General features: G+C 41.0%; 1 protein-coding gene across 10 annotated transcripts in view; it reads right to left on the bottom strand.

Annotated features, from left to right (window-relative positions):
- Positions 1-3839: 3839 nt before the first annotated feature.
- The window catches only part of SLC11A2 (solute carrier family 11 member 2), a 51473-nt gene continuing 40783 nt past the window's right edge, over positions 3840-14529 (bottom strand). For 8 of the 10 annotated variants that reach the window (XM_086713387.1, XM_086713386.1, XM_086713390.1 and 5 more), the window contains 5 exons: positions 14259-14408; positions 13202-13275; positions 12447-12600; positions 10594-10647; positions 3840-5112 (listed from right to left, as the gene is read on the bottom strand). In XM_086713387.1, the coding sequence (XP_086569513.1) occupies positions 5035-5112; positions 10594-10647; positions 12447-12600; positions 13202-13275; positions 14259-14408 (510 nt within the window). In that variant the 3' untranslated portion in view covers positions 3840-5034. Of the gene's footprint in view, positions 5113-9260; positions 9963-10593; positions 10648-12446; positions 12601-13201; positions 13276-14258; positions 14409-14529 lie in introns of those variants that run through there. The other 2 variants (XM_086713392.1, XM_086713394.1) reach the window with 2 other exon arrangements.

Genomic DNA, 14529 nt, shown 5'->3' with positions numbered 1-14529 from the left:
TTTTTTTTTTTAAATTTTTTTTTTCAATGTTTATTTATTTTTGGGACAGAGAGAGACAGAGCATGAACGGGGGAGGGGCAGAGAGAGAGGGAGACACAGAATCGGAAACAGGCTCCAGGCTCTGAGCCATCAGCCCAGAGTCTGACGCGGGGCTCGAACTCACGGACCGCAAGATCGTGACCTGGCTGAAGTCGGACGCTTAACCAACTGCGCCACCCAGGCGCCCCACATTTTTATACTTGAAAGCATTTCTAGGAGTACAAAGGTGAATTGCTAAAAAAAAAAAAAATCCCTTTTCCCCAGATGACAACGGTAGGGGTGAAAGGAATTAGTCCAGTGCTATTGCTAATCTGGTATGACACTCGAAAACACAGAAATCAAAACAGACATTAAATGTTAATTACACCTGTGACCTGAAACTCCTCTACAACTGCCCTAAGGTTCTAAAAAATTAACTATACTGTTGAAGTCATTACATCTGTGACTCAGATCTACCTTCTAAGACTCCAAGCCATGGGGCGCCTGGGTGGCGCAGTCGGTTAAGCGTCCGACTTCAGCCAGGTCACGATCTCGCGGTCCGTGGGTTCGAGCCCCGCGTCAGGCTCTGGGCTGATGGCTCGGAGCCTGGAGCCTGTTTCCGATTCTGTGTCTCCCTCTCTCTCTGCCCCTCCCCCGTTCATGCTCTGTCTCTCTCTGTCCCAAAAATAAATAAACGTTGAAAAAAAAAATTAAAAAAAAAAAAAAAGACTCCAAGCCTGGGGAGAAAGGGAAAAAAAAAAAAAAAAGCAAAACCAGAAACAAACAAATGAAAAAAGCATTCACTGAAAAAAAATCAAGAATGCATTATAAAATTATCTGTGGCGGTTACTTCCTTTTCTTTGATGTTTCCTACAGTGGAGAGTTCATCTGAAAGGAAGGTGAAGTCTAGTATTTGGGAAAGGAAACAATGTCGGAATATCTGAAATTAAGTCTGCAGTCTAGGCATTAACCCCCACTGTTCTGTGTATTAATTTGCACAGGCAATTATTTTTAAAATTGTCATTTGTACCTGTCATGGGGCTTTCCTAGTTCCACCAACAAGTATACATATTTTGGGCAACATGTCCTCTGGGGAAAATAGGCCAGGCAAGAATCCAATGACTTTATTCCACTAAACAGTCCTGCAGCTGGATCTAATATGTTGCATGGAGGTCAGGGAGATTGAGAAGAGCAGGCATAGAAATGTCACCCTTCGTGTTGATTCCACAATGGAGAAGTACTTCTATTCAGGGTCCTGGAAAGATTCCATTCTCTCAATGTATACTCTGCATTAAAAATAGACTTCAGTGTTTAATTAGAAATGGGCTTTTTTTCAAAACACCCAACAGGTTCCAGAATTTTGTAATTTTACTGAGAGCTGAATATATGTATTGCTTGAAACAGAAATGCAAAGTATTTATTCACCAAGAATAGCTATGAGAACTCACAAAGTGTATTTAAATTAACGTGTAAAATCATCTGTGTAGAAAAGAAGCAGGATGCTCATTTATCCACTTTAGCTTAGGTTAAGAAGAGGGGTCACTGTAGGGACCCTACATATAGGTGAAATACAGTACCCGAATGAAGACAACACTTCTGGGGCAAAACTTTGGAGGCTTGATATCATGTTTAAAGTTGAGAAGGCTTTTTTCATTAACTACTGAAACCCCTGATGCCTCACTTGCTAAACTATTTCATTTGCCTCAATGTGCTCTGCCTTTTTTTTTAATTAAAAATTTTTTTTTCAACATTTATATATTTTTGAGAGACGGAGCACAAGCAGGGGAGGGGCAGAGAGAGAGGGAGACACAGAATCCCAAGCAGGCTTCAGGCTCTGAGCTGTCAGTACAGAGCCCAACATGGGGCTTGAACCCATGAACTGTGAGATCATGACCTGAACCAAAACTGACTGACTGCCTTTTATATTAGGTGGACATGTGGTTATGTAGCAGCAGCTGCCCAGTAACTATTATTTTGTTGTATTTTTTTGACATTCTGGATATTCATTGTCAGAGCATCCTCTTATAAATTGACTCCATAATGTTAAACCTGAGGAACTGAGTGAGTGTATGCTTCTAGGTTTATCTTACGATTGAATATGTTAATAGCTATAAAAGCATATAATATAAAATCCAGATTTGTAAATATAAATTAGAGAATGATTAAAAGTTCTAATTTAGAACAAAAGTTTACCCAAGACTCATTCTTTAGAAATCAGTCTCCTCTACTGATCTTGGTGTGACTCAGTTTATCAACTTTTCAGATTACAGGAGTTGTATGACTTGATGGATAAATTTATAAACATTGTTTTCAATTTATTTTTATTTTAAGTAGCTTCCACGCCAACATGGGGCTTGAACTCACGACCTGAGATCAAGAGTTGCATGTTCTACCAACTGAGTGGGCCAGGCGCCCCAAACTTAAAAGCTTTTGTAAGCTCCAGTCTGTTCCTTTAATGTACAGCCATAGGATGGAGATGAGAGCTAGACTCCCCCAAGTACTTAGTCTCTGTTTAACCAAGCACTTCATCTTTTTATGAGTGGCAAAACAGAATTTTGTAACCTTTTTCTTCTTTCTCCTAACACTCTCTGGTAATGAAACTAACTACCTGAGAAATAGAATTTCCAAGAGAGGCAGGAAAATCCACATTGGTTCATCCAGAGTTGCTATCTGCGTATAAAGAATATAAAATACTGTGGGGCAGCTGACTGGCTCAGTCAAACAGCATGTGACTCTTGATCTTGGGGTCATGAGTTCAAGTCCATGTTGGGTGTAGAGATTACTTAAATAAATAAAATGTCTTTAAAAAAATCTAAAATACTGAAACTCATTTTAAAAATCTCTTTTTCAGGGCACCTGGGTGGCTCAGTCAGTTAAGCATCCACTCTTGGTTTTGGCTCAGGTCATGATCTCAAGGGTCATGAGATCAAGCCCCCACAGCAGTCTACGCAATGGGCATGGAGCCTGCTTAAGATTCTCTCTCTCTCTCTCTCTCTCTCTCTCTCTCTCCCCCGCCCCTCCCCTGTATGTGCGTGTGTGCTCATGCTCTCCCTCTCTTTCAAAAAAGAAATCTCGTTTTCAAATGAAAGCTAATAACTGATGTTAATTCAGTTTCATTTTTAAGATCAGAAGGACTCTAACCTACAAATGCTACTCTTACCAGAAGTTTCAAGGGCCTCTGAAATAGAAATGAGAGAATTTTTAAAAAGTATTACCTTAGACAACTCCCTGCCACTTAGAGGACCAAGTCTTTATAAGTGAAGATAAACGATGTCTGGAATTTTAAAAAGTCTTACTGAAAAAATACTAACTTTTATTTTTTTATTTTTTTCATTTTTATTTGTTTTTAAATTTTTTAATGTTTTTGTTTATTTTTGAGACAGAGAGAGACAGAGCATGAGCAGGGGAGAAGCAGAGAGAGAGGGAGACACAGGCTCCAGGCTCCAAGCTGTCAGCACAGAGCCCGACGTGGGACATGAACTCACAGACTGTGAGATCATGACCTGAGCCAAAGTCAGACGCCCAACCGACTGAGCCACCCAGGTGCCCAATACTAACTTTTAAAATAAGACAGAGAGGTCAGATATTTCACTTTTAAGCTGAAAGAGGAAAATGATGCTCAAAGTCATACAAAAGCTGCAGGGTTTGCAAACTCAGTGTCTTTGGGGCTAGAAGGAAACGAATCGAAGAAGTGTGTGCCACCCTGAGTATAGTCCATTAAAACGGACGAGCCACCATCCAGTTCCAGCCAACTGCAATTCCATGCAGGAATGTAAGCCCAGTGTGGCAAATCTTCTTTTCAATCAGATAATTATGCAACATTTTTCCAATTTTTAAATATTAATTTTTATTATAAAAATCTTAAGGAAAAAAGTCCTGGTTAAGAAGAGGGGTCAAAAAAAGTCTATCACCCACATGTAGGCAGGCAGTTTATGACATGAGAACTAGTCGTCCACGTCCTGGTCTAGTTCTGCTCTCGTATTACTTGATATAAATATCTTAAATAAAATGCTTAGCATTCAAGGAAATTCAACACTAGAAATATTAACCATTCCTGGAAATAGACTTTGGACCTAGAAATGGTGTCTGTGGAGTTTTAGTGGGGAAAAATGGGAAGAAAAGACATGGTAGAACTCTACAAACGTTAGAAAGAAAACAAGTAACCTCCCATCATTTTCTGTTTGGGACTTACAAAGTTAAATGTTAGAAGGTTCTTCTTTTTATCCCTAAAGCTTGAATGCTAGAATGGGCTGAGTTACGATGTCACATGGAAAACTGATCATTGGTTAGAGTATGGTTTCTGAATCTTCTGATGAGGTACTAAGCTCTTTGGGAAATACCACCATACCTCTGACAAGATTTCAAGAAAAGCAACAAAGAATAATAATTGCAAAGCACACAATATAACCAGGATAAATCTGCTGAAAAGAAGAACTGTTTCCTTTAGAAATGATGTACTGCTAGTCAGTAGTCGCTAAGGGTCTGGTTAAAACTGAAATCGAATTTAACTAGCCATTGTCAAGTGTCACTTTAAAAGGCAAGTCAATTTGACCAGATCATTCTGAAAAAGAGCATTACTCCCTTTCCTCTGTCACTTGTGACCCAGAGAAAACAAATATCTGATTTATCTATAGCTTTTAAAAAAATAAGAAAGACCTATCAATTTCACATAACCTTAAAACTCTACCCAAACTGACATGTTCAGGTTTACATAAATATATACACATATATATTTTTTAAATTCCAGAGGTCAAGACACAAGCCCATAGGGGTGTGTGGCCACCGTGGGCCAATCATGTCACTCTGGCTACTGTAGGACCATCGTGAGGTGGGTGGGTCTCTGTCCTACACTTAGAGCTGGCAGCTTTTAACACCCTTCCCATGAGGAAATCTTTGACTTTTGTTCAAAACATCTGAACAAAACTCACCTCTGAACTAACAGAGATATGTTAACAGGACACCTGGCACAAAAGGACTAAGACAAAGTGGTTCGTAAACAGTCTCTCAGGCTGTCAGTCATCTAGACACAAGTGAGTCAGCATCCACGGTGTTCAGAAGGTAGAGTTCAGGCTGAGCTGTCAGTCCCAGATGGTACTAAGGACAAAAAAATGAAAAAGGGTTAGACTGATGTGCAAGTATTTGTTATTCTTTTTCTATGTCTATTTCTGAGAGACAGAGGGAGTGCACACGTGAGCGGGGGAAGGGGGGAGGCAGAGATGGGGACAGAGGATCTGAAGTGAGCTCCAGGCTGACAGCAGAGAGCCGGAGAGCTGGAGAGCCAGATGCGGGGCTCAAACTCACAAATTGATCATGACCTGAATGGAAGTCAGGCGCTTAGCCAACTGAGCCACCCAGGCAGCCCTGATTTACGAGTATTTAAATACTGAAACTGGCACACGAGCACCTATAATCAGCACATCGGTATACGCCTTTTTTCAGTACTGCTATATTGATTTTTATTTCCGAAGAGAAATGGCTTACAGAAACGGTTTACATAAAATACTAGCTTGGAGCTGAATGAAATAGTTAAGAACTGAGATAATGCCAAGCACCCTCATGAAATCTGCACTTTGACTATTCTTGTGACACACTTGTTCCAGAGGGGTGCTTGCTGGCGACAAGGACGAGAGCAAACAAACACTCTGAGCACTTTTGTATTCTAGTACTGTGTTTTAGAAATCAAATAAGCTCTAAATAATTAAAATAAATATTAGAATCAAATACTAATTCTAACTCTTGAGCTCACTCTAACTCCTAAGCCCAATATCCAGGCCCCATGATCTTCTGGCACCTGAGCCAATTCTTTCCCTAAAAAAAAAGAAAATAGCACGTGCTATTTTTCTCTCCTCTGCATACCATCGTGAGATAATCACTGAATCTCACTTTAGCCCTACTGTTATTAGTTAGGGCTTTAGGAATGTTATCACCCCTTGGCATCAACAACCTGTGAGTTAAGGCAGAATGTAGACTATGAATCCACAGGAGGAAAATATTCCTATTATAGCACAGTGGAAAAGGCACCAGAGTCGAGTTCAAGCTCCAACTCTGCCGCTACCTGTGACCTTGAGCAAGTTCATGTATCCTTTCTGGAGCCTTATCCTAGTTATTTGTAAAATGGGAATAAATGCTACATTTGAAAATGCCAAGTACGCTGATATGCTGTGTTAGTCTTCAACAAATATGATTTTTTAATGTTTATTTTTTAATGTTTGTTTGTTCATTTATAGAGGCAGAGAGAGAGAATCCCAAGCAGGTTCGCACTCTCAGTATAGAACCGGTTGCAGGGCTCGAGCCCACGAACCATGAGATCATGACCTGAGCTGAGATCAAGAGTCGGATGCTTAACTGATTGAACCACCCAGGCACCTCGACAAATGGAATTTTTTAACACATTACAAATTGCCCTGTATACCTCACAAGCTTCTGATGACCCCGTGGACACCAAATGAACCCCCAAATAATTCTAGGCATAGTGAGCTAGGAAATTACTAACAGTGGCCTTAGGGCAGAGAAACAGCTCTTCAGACAAGCCTCCTTATTCATTTCAGGGTCTTCCATTTCAGGTTTTAGTAACCAAGAGCAACTGTCAGATACACTATAAATTCATTGCTACCTTTTCCCAAGAGACCTGAGCTGGTGGGCTTCCTCATTACGTAATAAGCAAGAGTTTGCCTTATTAGTCCTGTGATCCCCAGACTCTTAGAGGACTTGTTAGGGTTCCTTCACTGGAGGAGTCTGTCATATTGTTGGGAGACACTGAGAAGTGGCGCGGAACGGCACAGGAATAGGCTAACTGCTGTCACAGGGGCAGAGAGGTAATGCAAATGAGTAAGCTTCATAGTTCTTAGCTACTCCTGGGGTAGGATCAGAGAGGGCCCTGTCCACCTTCTGTGCCCACCAAAAAGCATTCAAAGTTGTTCCAAATTTAACACAGGCCAAGCAAAATTAGTCTGTCAGTTGGCTAGAGTACGAATCTCTCACTAATCAGAGTATCAAGCGAGATGCTCTGACGTGTTCCTGTAATGCCAGACACCAAAGCTTGGCATCTTAACCTGGCATGAAGAGTGTACCACGTATTACACAGGACGGTTCGGTAATGGCAACGTGGACTCTGGAGTTTAGCTATTCAAGTTGACATGCCAGCTGCTCATTTACCCGTGATGTGATTCGAGGAAGTTAACTTTACTTTTTGGCCTTCCAGTTGCCTCATCGATGTAGAGGCTGATCCTCTTGTTGTAACAACTGAATGAGGTCCTAGGAGTGCTCAGACCAGGACGAGCACATGGGGGTCAGTGTCAGCCGTTTTTAACCTTCATAAACTAAGGTGCCAAGGGAAGCTGATACATTTAGATTCATTGGCCCTACCTATCGAATAAAGGAGTAGAAAGCATTCCAGAGGGCAGAGCTAAAAGAAATGTCTCAAATCAGGATCTTCAAACTACTGCATCCTATTCTAGTTTGGAAAGTAAACCCAAAGAGAAGAAGGGAGAGCTAAACGAGGAAGGACAACATGGAGAACAGAATTCCCAGATTACTTCTATGGTGTTACAGTATTCAGCTCCTATAAGACAGGCAGAAAAGCTTATGACAGAGAAAGGGAAAATGAAGTTCAAGTGACAATCTTGGAATAAATCAAGTGTTCACTTAGATTTTCCTGTCATTTGTACGGTGACAGGGCTAGTAGTTTATTAGGCCTGAGCTTCGTCTTTGTTTTCATTAAATGGCGCCAATGTTTCCGTTTATATCCGTTCCACCAAAATGCTTTCAATTTTTAAGCTAAACAATTTTGGTTTCTCTTTTCAAACACTTATACTTTTTATGGGCAGCATACATGGAATATAAAAGCCTATTCCAATGGTGAAACAAGACTACGGACAGAAAAATGTTCAGCTTAGAGCAAAGAAAGGCTGAATAACAATTTTTTTTCGAGTTTAAATAAGGCAATGATGTGACCTTTAGCAACAGCAAGACAAACAGTATGTGACTAAATGGGCAGATTGATATTCGTGTTTGCTGTCTGCAGTTCATCAAGTCTTCTGGGGACTAAAGCTATTTATACCTCCATCCCTTCACAAGAGAAAATCACTAACACTGTGGGCTTAATATGTCAATCCAGGTGGCGGCTGATGTTTCAGTATTTCAGAAGTTAAATATTTTCAAGGTGAAAAAAAATACCCAGGAAACCAAACAGGAAAAAGAAAAAATTTTTAATTACAAACCAAGTTTACATACTGTTAAGTGGTCACTAACAGCTCAGTTGTCACCACTTGAAATACGACTAGCAGGACCTCACAGGAGCCAAACTACAGCTCGTCCCCATCCCTATGAATTCCCAAGATGCTGTACCAGCACAATTATTTCATGTCACATTTCTGGAGAACAAGGACGGATTTACATAAGGTACAATTGTATATCCTTAACATTCCACACACACACACTGCACATGCTGGCACCGGAAGACTTCATAAGCATTGTTTATTGCACCCAGAGTACTGGCTAAAGGACACTCTCTAAGAGGATCAAATGGAATATGGTTTGGGAGTGCTTTTAACACTGTAAAACACTCCACACGTAGTATTATAAAATGCCACTTAAGTGGGAAGAAATTTTCCATCATCGTTAAGTCATAAATAAAACTTTAAAAAAGAAAATAAGCAGCTTTACTTGAACTTCTAAATACATTTTGTGAATCTGAGACTGACTGGGCCCACCAGACTCAGGGCAAAGGGAAGTGTCACTGTACTGTCTTTACAAAGAATTTTTCTTGTCAATTTTGCCTTCACCTAGCACAGCCAGATGAGAGATAAAGATGTCAGTCTCCAACATCTTCACAGAGTGCTCTTATGACCAGGCATGATGATAGGGAGAGGGGAAGATGTGAGGAGGAACAGTTGGGGAAATTTGTCTTTCATGATCCTGTCAGATATTACTTGAGGGACTAAGAGAAGGTATAGTCAGTGAAACAGTAGTTTATCCTTAATGCCTTATGAAAAACAATCCATCCAGTCTGTGCTTTTGACTGTGTGCAAAATATGAGCAATAATGCTTTCAGGGGCTGAGATGAATACATAATATCAATCAACCAGGACTCCAGAAGGAAAGCTCCAAAAAACGAGAAGTCCTTCAATGCCATTCCCGTTACTGTTCTCACCAAGTCAATGGCTATAAAAGACTTGATTATTTATCTCCACCAGACAAATGTGATTTGATTTGATATAATCACACAATCTCAGGCTCCACATGTAAAAGTATCAGAAGTGGCTGAAGAGCAGCAGCTTCATGCCGAAGGGACCCATTTCCTCTGACTCCAAAGCTCCACCATCTGGTCTCAAAATTTTTCCCTCTGAGGGAATGGCTGAAGAGAGGTAGCCCAGCGCAACCTTGCTGAGAGAACTCTGCAACCACAGTGATACCTACTGACTTGCTGAGGGAGAGAGAAAGAGCTTTGCAACAGTTAGGTCCACAGCTCCTGAGATTGCCTTGCAAGTGGTCTTGGGCATGCTTCGGAAAAACGTGACAGTTCTGGTAGGAGATGGCTTTTAGGAATAAAACAGATGGCTCTTCTTTTCCTTTCAGTCTTTTCTCCTCATTCCAAAATCTCATGAGAACGTCAGTTCATAAATGCTACCATCTTTTTCTATAGCCAACTTCCTGGATGAGGAAGGTGAAGGTTTTACAACTGTATGCACTCAAAGAGGAAGTATCAACGGGAAAGCTCGGTACTAAGATGAAACTTATGAAAATCAGGACTCCCAAGAAATTCCTGATAAGCTTTCCATCTCTGAGGAAAATCTGCTCAGTGATGTTCCAAGGTGATTAATAACCACCACCTGCATGTCAGCTTTGCTATTTGTTCATTTATCACCTTCTAAATTTATGCTTTCTCATCCCTCTTAACTTCCACCAAAAATTTAAAGTGGAAAGAAGTTAAAAGAACCCTGAACCTGAAAGAGGTAGAGATGTCTCACAATTTTATATTTAATATGGATGACACCACCTTAGGTGAGTTTTTTTTTTTTTTTTTAATAATTAAAGTAACTGAAAGGGTATGGATAAGAAAAGTATTTCTCAGCCTCTTAAAATCCAGAATCTTTTGATAAACAAAACCTGCATACCCATTCTATAATTTGTATTATGAAAAATTTATTACATTTTCCAATTTTTTTTTTTTTTAAACACACAGCCTAGTTAAGAATCATGCCTACAGGATTCTCTCTCAAAAGGATAAAACAAACTGGCCCTTAGGCAGCTACTTAAAATTTTAGTGTTGGAATGATAGCAGCAAATGTCAGCTTTTCACAGATCCTATCTAATCCAGTTCCCAGGTTAGGAGGTCAGGAAGAAAAAAAATTCCATCTTTCAAACATATATTGAAACAAAGTCTTTCCCAACAAACAGTTGAGTCTTAAATGAAGTCTGTGCAACAGCACATACTTTTGTCTATGTTCACACAGTAAACCATAGAAACACACTGGCTCTGATGGCTACCTGTGGAGGACAGACAGACTGATCCAGTGTTTACTTAGTATAGCCACCGGTGGCTTCTTCGGTCAGCAGGACTTTAGAGATGCTTACCGTGTGCCCACAGTCCAGGAAGGACATGCCCAGTGCAATCAAACATTGCCAACCCTGAAAGATAAAGTATGGCCATCATTCACCAGCCTCTCTGAAGAGCCCTCTTACCCACCATGACTGCTCACGCCTCACTGCTCAGACACAAACCTTCTCTCTTCCTTGCATATCCAGCTTTGCTCATCTCCTACCACCAAGGTTGCACAAAGTCATTCTCCCAACCCCACAGCCCCTTCAAAACATCCTGGAGTTTGCCTTCCTCGGCAACGTTTTTTTGCATACTATTTTCAATACTGAGCTCCCTGCTCCTACCGCTTTTCGTTTGTCGTTTGTTTCTTTCATCCGACTGGGAGTTCCCTGAAGACCCCATTCCTCATGATGAAGGTGGAGGCGGAGGGAATGACGGACAGACTAATACAAATGGAATAGTATCCTGAACTGCTCTACGATGTCCATGTTTTGGGGGCTTCATAGCAGTAACCCACCCTGGAATCAGCCCTCAGCCTTAAAATGGGTCTTCAACAATCTCGACAGTCTCAGGGTGACTGAGGACAACTCGGACCCTCCATACACAATTTGCAGGAAGGAAAGATTCCTTTAACTTCTACGGTGAATTTTTAAAATATTTCCTGTCAAAGACACGTTCAATTACTTGGATTTCCTTAGAGTAAATCCCTAGAATATAGGCTTAGCATAATCCTAGTGTGCCCCAGGTTTACTGGGGAGAAAAAAAAGAAAAGCTGTATCAGTCCAGGACATAATTTTTCAATAGTCATTAAAGCAATTTTCTCAATCTAGTACCTAACCTGTGGCAAACACTGGCATGGGCATTAGTTAAATGTTCAAAAGATCGGGTTTCCAGCCTCTGTCCTTAACCATTCTCTGCAGCAGATATGGTATAAATTCTGCTGCCCCTAAATTCCTCCAAACATGAATTTTTCAGAGAAACCTGTATGGAACAGAGAGGTGGATCTGTTGTTTTTGTTGCTAGAACTATTTCCATTACTATAAGTAATGTGACAGAACATTTGGGAAATAGAGAAAAGAATGTATCTGTCATGGTACCATCTTTTTTTTTATGTTTATTTATCTTTGGGGGGGGGATGCAAGTGGGGGATGAGCAGAGAGAGAGAGAGGGACACAGAATCTGAAGCAGGCTCCAGGCTCTATGCTGACAGTAAACAGCCCGACTCAGGGTGACCTCATGAACCATGAGATCATGACCTGAGCCGAAATTGGACGCTTAACAGACTGAGCCACCCAGGCACCCCCATGATGGTACCATCCGAACATACCTATCATCATGTTCACATAATCTACCCTAGACTTTTGAGAAGGAACTTGATTATCTCGGAACACATTACCCCGCATTCATTTTCTGTGTAGTTACGATTTCATAACCATCATTTTTAAATCACTCTAGAGTAATTCAATGAGCGAGTATCACTGTTATTTCTTTACGAGACAGTTATTAAATGGCAGAGCTGAGCAGGGCCGTGAACTCACGTGTATCCCGCCCCAAAGCTCTGACATCTCACCAACCCCATCTCGTACTGCCCTCTACTTTCTATACTGCTCTTCTTTTAATTCCTCAAACACAGTACACTCTCTTATTAGGAATTACTAAGAATGGAAACCAGCAGAAGTGACAGGACAGCTCTTAGGAGTCTAAATTTTATGGTTAAAAATATTGTTTAACCACAGCTGACGTTATTAACAATTTCATGTAAACTGTTCCAGTAACCTGGAGATAAGAAGGCTATGTGCTCTTTTGAGTCCTTTCATTTTGGTATCAGTAAGCCCCGTCTCTACCAACTCTGATACATATACCCCTACTCCCTCCTGAATGGACTTACCAAGTATAACACAAAGCTCAGATAAGCCACACTGACCACAGCAGCTACCACATACAATGCCACATGCCCTAGTTCCTGGACATAAACCATGACAAAGTACATGTTGATGGAACAGACGATAAGGACCAAGATCCCGCCTGCAATCCTCCAGCCTCTGTAAAAGAATCAGCAATCATTGGTGGAATAGTCCAACCTATCTGTAAGCAGAAAAGGACACTCGGTCTTGTGGGGCAGACAGGACAGGAGTTAAGAGGCATTTCAAAATGAACTGAAAATTGTCTTATTATGTCCCAATTAAATGAGCCAAATAGACACCAGTAGGGAGAAAGAGGTGGGGGAAATACTGTCAAATAATCCCTGATATTTAAGTCCCTAAAAATGCAACAAGCCCGGAGTTCCTAGAGATGCAACAGACAATTTCAAATGCCCCACACTCTTTAAAGATGCATATAAAAGGTATTAGTTTATGCCTTTCTCATTAAGATCATTTAACATGAAATTAAGGCAGCTTCAGTGGCTGCAGCTGAAGAATAAAACCCTAAGAGCTGATCTTTCTCTCCCCAAAAATGAAAAATTGCTTGCCTTCTTTTACTACATTCAGAGTCTCCATTTTCTAAGCCAAAGATTGAGGGGCACCTCAAGGAATCACCTCTCAAAGCATGTGGTTCCCTATATGACTCATTTTCTGACTGGCCTGTTGGATGCAGATACCATTTCCCCACATATTTTGGGGGAACTGAGAGAAGTACACTCACATTCCATTGGCAAAGTCACTCATTACTGGCCGCAAGCTCGTAAATGTGAGGATGGGTATGAGAGCAAAGGGAAGCTGGAAAAGAAAGAACAAAGATCAGACAGGACTACTGGAGATACTCATATTACCCAGCCCTGTTAGCAAAAGGGAAACACACACCCTGCTTCATCTGCCCCATGAGAAATTATTCCTGTCATCCCAACATGCTCATGCATTACGTTGAAATCTATAGAGGCATCATTAACTTAGCATCGATCATCATCCTTTGAGTCCTTAAAAACATTTGTTATCTTCCTTGTCTTCTTAACCTCCATAGGACCTAACGATGTCCTATGTTATTTATTATTTAATGTTTGCTTGGATTAAGAAACAATAATTTTATACTCTGTACGTAATTATAGCAGATAATTCCCATTCAACAAGCTTTTAAAACCAAACCATGTCCAAAAGATTTTATTTAGAAAAATGTTTTAAAATTCATTTGAGAGAGAAAGAGAGACAGAGAGAGGGGGGGGGGGGAGGGGAATAAACGGGGGAGGGGCAGAGAGAAGAAGAGACAGAATCTCAAGCAAGATCTGCACTGTCAGTGCAGAGCCGGATGCAGGGCTCAAACTCATGAACCGTGAGATCGTGACCTGAGCTGAGGTTAAGAGTCTGACGCTTCACTGACTGTACCACCCAGGCACCCTAAAAGCTTTCATTTATTTATTTTTGTTTGTTTGTTTATTTATTTTTGAGAGCAAATGGGGGAGGCGCAGAGGGAGAGGGAGACAGAGAATCCCAATCAGGCTCTGCGCTATCAGCATAGAGCTTGACTAGGGGCTCAAATCCATGAACAGTGATATCATGACCTGAGTTCAAGTCAAGAGTTGGATGCTTAACCGAATGAACCACCCAGGCATCCCTAAAAGGTTTTTAGATACCAGGGCCAAGACTCTGCCTCTTTCTTCCTCTCAATTTTCCCCAGCACCCAGCCCTATACACTCAGTACCTAGGGACAGCAATATATAATGCTGCCTGATTAAATGGAATGGGAGTTTCCTCAGCTCCTTCCTTACCTGTAAGCTCTGCAGAACATTCAGGAAGTCATTCATCCCTGTTAGATGCTCTACATCCTGGAAGATGGCAACAAGCAGAGTGGGGATGATGGCAATAGAGCGGGTCAGAATCACTCGGGCAAAGCGTGACCACTTTAGGTTCAGGAATCCCTGGAAGAAAACACAGCAGGATGAACGTCTAGAATAGGAAACAGAGAGAGGTCTGGGAAGCCCTTAGAAACATGGGAGTAAGAAGAAACAAAAGGACAATGTTTTCTTCCTCTAATGTATA

The sequence above is a fragment of the Puma concolor genome, chromosome B4, assembly GCF_028749965.1.
Source record: "Puma concolor isolate L17-30 chromosome B4, mPumCon1.1.hap2, whole genome shotgun sequence".
Taxonomy (NCBI): Eukaryota; Metazoa; Chordata; class Mammalia; order Carnivora; family Felidae; genus Puma; species Puma concolor.
This window is presented reverse-complemented; position numbering and strand designations above follow the sequence as displayed.